Source organism: Benincasa hispida, chromosome 11 (assembly GCF_009727055.1).
Source record: "Benincasa hispida cultivar B227 chromosome 11, ASM972705v1, whole genome shotgun sequence".
NCBI lineage: Eukaryota > Viridiplantae > Streptophyta > Magnoliopsida > Cucurbitales > Cucurbitaceae > Benincasa > Benincasa hispida.
This window is the reverse complement of record NC_052359.1, coordinates 47,825,548-47,833,143: the sequence shown is the minus strand read 5'-3', so window position 1 is coordinate 47,833,143 and position 7,596 is coordinate 47,825,548. Positions and strand designations below refer to the sequence as shown.

The 7,596-nt window shown below is 28.3% G+C and overlaps 1 protein-coding gene across 1 annotated transcript; it reads right to left on the bottom strand.

Moving 5' to 3' along the window:
• Positions 1 to 89: 89 nt before the first annotated feature.
• Positions 90 to 5,023, bottom strand: LOC120089945 (homeobox-leucine zipper protein HAT5-like). The gene is made up of 4 exons (XM_039047392.1): positions 4,493 to 5,023; positions 1,710 to 1,849; positions 1,378 to 1,617; positions 90 to 670 (listed from the first exon to the last, which is right to left on the bottom strand). Exons 1-4 carry the CDS (start codon positions 4,578 to 4,580, stop codon positions 299 to 301), a joined length of 840 nt encoding a protein of 279 aa, XP_038903320.1. The 5' UTR covers positions 4,581 to 5,023; the 3' UTR covers positions 90 to 298.
• Positions 5,024 to 7,596: the final 2,573 nt, after the last annotated feature.

Genomic DNA, 7,596 nt, shown 5'->3' with positions numbered 1-7,596 from the left:
GAAATGTTTCTTTGAGGGTTTTGGCCTTCATTTTCATAGTTTTGACTTTTCACCATATATACTTGGAGTTGTGTAATTGAGGCTTCGAGTAGTGGAATGGAGACAAACTTCTTTCCACTTCTATGATTAATTGTGAACACAGGCTTCAAATTGTCAAGTCCATTTTTCTTTCAAGTACAATACAACAATACTTTAAACAATGACACCATAATTATCTAAACTTCATTGATTACAAACAAGTAAAAGCTTCAATAACATTTTGTATAAGCAACAGGCTGTTATAAGTTGAATAACAACCTTAAGGCCATGCCCACCAAGCTGGAGGCCCTTCCTCCTGATTCTGTTGGTTTGTTGCTGCAAACATATCTGAGAACAAGTAGTTGCTGTTGTCGTTCGTATCATCGTGTTCAATTTGCAAACCGCTAGGCAATTGGGGATACTCATTGCTAGGGAAGTAAGAATCACCGCTGTCGATGAGTTGTGGACAATTATCGTCGACCACTGCACTGCTATCACTCCCTGAACTGAGACGATCTTCAGCCTTTCTGCCGGAGTGTGGGGTGGAGACATGGGCGACGTCTGCTAGAAGAAGCTCTGATGTTACATATGGAATTGGTGCTTCTCCTCCATCCAGTTCTTTGGCTAGACATTTCTCAGTTAAGGAAGCCACCTGAAAGCATTATAGATTATTTTGTATACAAGTCTAGCCCTTATTCTTAGTTTTTAGAGTTTCCTATTTTCTTATCCTTTCACACATACTCTTCTAGTTCTTCAATTTTCAAGCAAATTGCAAAAACTACCCCTAAAGTATGGTGGTAGTTGCAATTGTACCCTTAAAAATTTAAAATTTAAAATCGATCCCTCAAAATTATATAAATATTAAAATTGGATTAAATTGGACCTTCAAACTTGCATAATTGCATAACTTGTATCATTTGTATAAGTTAAAGAGTTCAATTTTTATCATTTTTGGGTCCAATTTATATAATTATTGTACGTTTGAGGGTCTAATTTTAATATTTATAGAAATTTAGGGCTTAATCTTTTCAATTGAAAGCTTAAGGGTATAATTGCAACTACCACCACGTTTGAGGGGTGATTTTTGCAATTTGTATGATCATTTTTGTTGAAATAAAAAAATGTCAAATTAGATCTTTCATAATGCACTAGATAACAGTAACCAAGCAAAGAAAGTGTCAAAGTTGATAAATAAAAGCAATGTTTATTTTTATTTTTATTTTTAGTAAAAATAAAAGTAATGTTTAAATCAATTTGATATGCATAGGTAGTTGGTTTTAGCGAGAATTGGACATGTTGTAGAGTAAGTCTAAATATTTACTCTTTATACAAGAATTTAAGAGTGGGTATAGAATTCACCTCAGATTTAAGAACTGCATTCTCTTTGACTATTGAGTCATAGTTAGACAAAAGCAAATCATATGAAGCTTTAAGAACATCATAGTCCCTTTCGAGCTGCTTCGTCTTCCATCGAGCACGACGATTCTGGAACCACACAGCGACCTGCCTCGGTTGCAGGCCTAGCTTCTTGGCTAGTTGGGACTTCCTCTCTGGTTCCAGTTTGTTCTCTTCTTCAAAGTTCTTCTCCAGCATTTGAACCTTCAGCAGTTTTCCACAACTTCAATTTTGTTCTACACACAGATAAAGAGAGCACTACCTAACATGGCAGGATCAAGGCAAATATATCGAACCTGTTCGTGGGTGAGACGACGCTTCTTCTCGGGGTATAACTCGTCGTAATATTCATCGTCGTATAGATCGTCAAGTGATCTGAAAAATGGCCTCCCCTTTGGACTCACATTCATGTTCATGCTCATCATTGTTCTTCCTCCTAGTTGAACAAAATTGGGAAAGGAAATAAGTAGGAGATCAAACCTCTCACCTCTAGGAAGGAATTCTATTCCAATTATGCGGGAAAAAATCAGCTTTATTTAATTGCAAGGGAAAATGGTAATCCAACATTTATAAACATGAATCTCTTGCCAAAAATAAGTATTAGTATTTAGTAGTAGTTTTTGTTTTTTGTTCAATTATTTTCTGGACATTAGAGTTTTGGTATACAGAATTAATTTTTTCTAAATAATTATTTAGGGTTTCGTTGAGTAATCATTTTGTTTTCGATTTTTTATTTTTGACAATGAAGCTTATTTTCTCTCAATGTCTTATGCTAATTTTTATCTTTCTAAAGTACAAGATTTGAATTCTTAGTCAAATTAAAAAAAAAAATTAATAACTATTATTCTTAGATTTCAAAATTTGGCTTAATTTTTTTAAAACATCGATAAAAATTAGATAACAAAACAAAAAATTTAAAATAAAAAATCAAATGATTATCAAACAAGACCTTAAAATTTCATGTCATTTAATTTTTAGATTCCTCACAAATGCCAAAGAAAATAGTAATTTCTCTATTCGATCCTCACCTCCGCAAAAAAATGAAAAAAAAAATTCCCAAAATAAGATAGGGAAAAAAGTTAAAAAACTTCAAACATTAAAATAAAATTTCAATAGTTATTTAAAATTATTATTTTAACAAAAGGGTTTCCATTAACATGTATATTCGTTAAACTAGGCAAAATAGAGCACTAAATGAAAAAGCAATTGTTGAAGAACAAAACAAAAGGAAGCCCACTTCCAAATGACATGTGAGTATTAAATAAGAGGGGAATATAGGGTTATTTGGATTATTCTATAAGATAGGCATGTGGTAGTTTACTAACCATTATTAATAAATTTAAATCAATTCTAGACCACTAGTTAATTATAAACATTATAATGAGGTTTTAGATAATAAATTAAAATTTTTAAAAAATAATATATTACAAATTTCTCTTTTATATATATTGAAAAATAATTCGTCAAAGAGGAGCATAGGATTCCAAAAACTCTAGGTCATCTCTCTCTCTTTTTGGAAATTTCATGAATTTGCAAAAAAAAAAAAAAAAAAAGTTAGAAAAAAAAAAGAGAAATTAAACCTAAATTAATAATAAAAAAATAATTGTTTTAAATGAAAAAATAATTGAAAATATTTTCACGTAAAATGTCACTATATCTAACCTATCTCATTTTCCTGTATTTGAAAACAACTCTAAAAAAACACATAACTCAAATTGAGTTTTCACTCCTAAGCGAATTATTGGTCTATTTTAAAATTTGACATAAGATTTCTTATTTCATAGCCTTGTCGAAGTAAATATATATGTCAATTTTATCAATATTTCAAAATAATATATAGATTAAATTTATAATTATATTAAAAAATTAAGATCCCGTTTGATAACTATTTAGATTTTAATTTTTAATTTTTAAAAATAAGTCTATAAATATCTCTTCCAACTTAAAATTAGTAGTTTTTATAAATTTATTTTTAATTTTAGAATTTAGCTAATAATCTAACCATTTTGTTTAATAAAAATATAGTAAGGAATTAAATTTAAATTCAAAATAAAAACCAAAAAATTATCACATCGGCCCTAAACTACACAAAATTCCCATCTGTTTAATATATATCTCTATTTCATATGTAAGACAGAATTTGATTTCTCATTATATGTTTGACGTGACATTTTAAATTAAAAAATTATATTTTTCCACTCTATTCCTTCCCTCTTCTTCATTAATTATCATTTTAAACTTAAAATGTGTGACCTTTCAAATGAAAGCAAAATTAGTCAAATAATTTTTTTAAAAACTAATTCTTAAAACGAGAAAATTCATGTATAAAACAAAACAAGGGTAGGTTTGGTAGGAAATTTGAAAAAAATATGAAAACAAAATTATATTATATGTATTTAGACATGTATTTCATAACAGATTTAGAAATTAGATTTAATTTAAATAATTATTTAAAATGTATTTGATAATATTTAAAAATTATAAAACTTGTAGCTATTATTAATTTGTTTATGAATAGGATCTTTTTAAATATAAAAAAATATTTAAAAATATTTACACTTTATAACAAAAGGTTTCAAAAGTACAAAACACTTTTGGAATTTTTTACTATAGAGTATAAATATTTTTTAGATTTTTCTATTTATAAGAATTGTGCTGATGAATATGATTTATATTTAAGAAATTTTAAAACTATTATTTTATAATTTATATAATTTATAGTAAATTACATAATACATATTAAGTTTTTTGGAAAATGAAATAAATTTATATTGTATTTTAATTTTATTTAACATAATTCTATATTTTAAATTCCAAATTTTGAATATTTTTACCAATCATATGAAATTTTATTTTGTTTGGATCACATAATAATTTTGAGATAAACTATTGTATGTCAAACACATAATTACTCGATTAAATTTGAAAACATATTCTCTACCAAACTCTTCCAAAACGGAAAAAAGAAATTTAGAAGTTGATTAAATTCATTTAATTATTATTATTATTTTTTTGTAACTATGAATCAGTATTTAATATAATTCGAAAATTAAAAAGGAAGATCGGAAGAGAAATTGACCTCGCAGAGGATCGCCACCGGCTCCGCCAAGGTAAAGCATATTGCCACCGGCAGGCGGCGGATTAAACAAGAACCGACCAGATTCCATTCAAATCTCACTCCAATTACGGCGGCGCAGAGGTGAAATTTGTACGGAATTTCAAATTTGTGTAAGGCGAAGATTTAGTACTAACCTAAAACAGAACAGTAATCTCAAGAAGGAAAGAGAGAAAGAAAGAAAAAAATTGAGGATCAAGATCGCTTATGGCGGAAGAAGCTGGTAGTCCACAGTAACCTAGCGGAAATCTCCAGCGGAATCGCAAAAAATCCCACCATGCCTTCTAATTTTTGTTTCACTGCTTTCCGATGAGAATCGGTTCTTGGAGATAGGAGTTCCGGCAATAGACAGCCAGAAGAACGGCAGTTCGATCGGAAATAGGAAACAGCGGCGGCCGGAGATTCGACTTCCGGCGAGGGCTCTCAACTTTGTTTCTTTTCTTTGTCCAACCGATCGCTTTTCAGGTGCTTTTCGCTATCTAAAGGTCCAATTGAATTGGCTTCTTGGGAATTTATAGTACGGGGAGACGTAGAAATTACCAAACTGCCACTCCTTTGCAAGGAACTAATTGTAAGACATGATGGCATAAAATGTTTATGAATAAAATTTAAATTTTATGTTTAATTAAACAAAGATTAAAGAAAATCCTCATTTTTTTTAAAATTTTTAAAATTGATTATTAATCCAAAAGAAAGTGCTTCAAGATTTTGTTTTCATTATTGTGTTTGTCGGAGAAATCTAAAATTGAGAAAAAAAAAAAACCTATAATGTAAAAAAATGCTTGTTTTAGTGATAAATGAGTGTCAGTCTTCGTTGATCGAAATAAATTTTTAGATTCTCAAATCCCCATTTTAATATAATTATTCAAAGAAAAAATTATATGAATGGCCTCTTTTGAGGGGTTGAAATAAAATTTGACCCAAATTTAAATTTATTCGAAAAATTGCCTTTTGCTTGCGTCAGTCAAGTGTGAAATTATCGATTTGTCCCCGAAAATGTGCGCGAGGGTCTGATAATTTCATGACTTCTCGCTCATTTCTCTCTCTTCGAACTTTTTCCATGGTCAAGTTTTGTCTAATGAAGAATGTGAGGAAGAAGTGACAAGAAGCAATGAGACTCATGTAATAATAGCCAGGACCTTGTGTATATTCTGGAGTCAAAAGGATATTTTCACATATAACTGACGTAACCAAAAGGTTAGTTTTTGAACAAATTTGAACCTTACATCATTTTTCACTTGTGCCTCAAAAGAGGCCATGATGTACAATTTTTCCTATTAAATTTTCATTTACAAACACTAAAACACTTTTAATTTTCATTTTCTTAGTAAAACTTTAGCTTTTCTTGTAAAAGAAAGCATCTCTTGGATAATTTGAAAATGAAGTTTGGGCCAAAGGAAAATAAAATAATTTGTATTCTATTTATTCTATGAAAATGGTGTGTATAATTTTTACTTAATGGTGTGAAATTATTAATATTGAAAATAATACAAATTTTGTCCCGTTATGTGTTTGTCGAAAAAGTCTACAATTGGAAGAAGTTAAAAAAACTAAAAGATAAATAAATAAAAAAAAAATATCCAAAGGGTAAAGAAAGAGTTAAAAAAAAAAAATAAAATAGAAGCAGAGGAGGTTAACTGAAGTTGGTTCGTGGAATCTTAAAAAAATAAACCAACTCTAAGGTCTGCATTTAGTAGGGTTTTTTTTTTTTTTTTTTTTTTTATAAATTTTTTTAAATTTAATCGGACATGAAATAGTTGTACCATGGTAATTATTTTAGATTGAGGGGACTATTCACTTGATTTTCTTTTTTTTTTTAATACAATTTATCGGGTGGGAATTGAACCTTCAATTTTTAGGAAGAAAGGTCTTTTTATTTAATTTATTTGTATATTTTTTTTATACGCACATTACATTTTATGAAATTTTTAATAAGTAGTTTAACTTTATTAAGATTAAATTATATAATTTATTTCCTTAATCTAAGAGATGTGCTCTTGTTGGGAAGACGTACTCTCGTCGGATTTCTTATTGAGACACCAATTTGGCTGGATTTTCCATATGAGTGCAAGTAATTGGTTGTAGCGTAAAGTTTGAAGAGTAGTTTAGTGTGCTGTTATTTATCATATTTGGAGAGAGCATACTGGGATTACTATTCTAAGTGGGTTGTGGTGTCTATTTAGGAGATTCATGTTCGCTCTTTCCATCAAAACTTTTTTTTCTTAAGTTTTTTACCCTTTTTGTGTGGCGTTATTTTTCTTTTCCTTATATTTTTATCTCTTCTAATTGTGTTCTTATAATATGTTTGACTTCAATTTGTGAAGTCTCCTCTTTATTGCAATTTAATACATTTAAAAGAAAAAGAAGAAGAAAATTAAATCATACGAATATAGGTATGAAAGCTAAAGCATTATAAGTCATAATATTTTATTACTAAAAACTATTTTTCACAAACATACTTTTCTCGTTGAAAATGGTTAAATAATTCAAATATTTCATTAAGAAAGTTAAAGAAAAACATTATAACAAATTATAAAGAAAAAAATTTAGACGCAATTAATCATTTGATTTTTAAATTTTGAAAATTAAACTTATGAGCATTACTTATATATATTTTTTTCTTTGTTTTCTTATCTATTTTTTATAAATATATCTAAGTTTTTGAGACTGAAAATATTATTAATTTTTAAAAGCTTGTTTTTTATTTTAAATTTTGACTAAAAGTTTAAGAGTTATTTTCAAATATATAAAAACTATAATAAAAAAATTGAGAAGAATGAAGATTAAAATTTGAAAATTAGAAAATTAGAAACAAAATCGTTATTATATAACCCGAATAATCAACATACCTGCATTAAATTTTAAAAATAAAAAAACTAAAAATTAAAATTATCCAACGTATCTATAATTTAGATTGTACAGAGATGGACGTTTTGTTTTTGTTTTTTTTAATATTTCGGACGGTTGACTTTGGACTAAAGATTGGATCTAGGCCGTTGGATCACAAGGGGAGTAATTGAAAATAGAACACGTGGCAGGTTGGATTAAGGTTCCATGCCTCAGTGTCG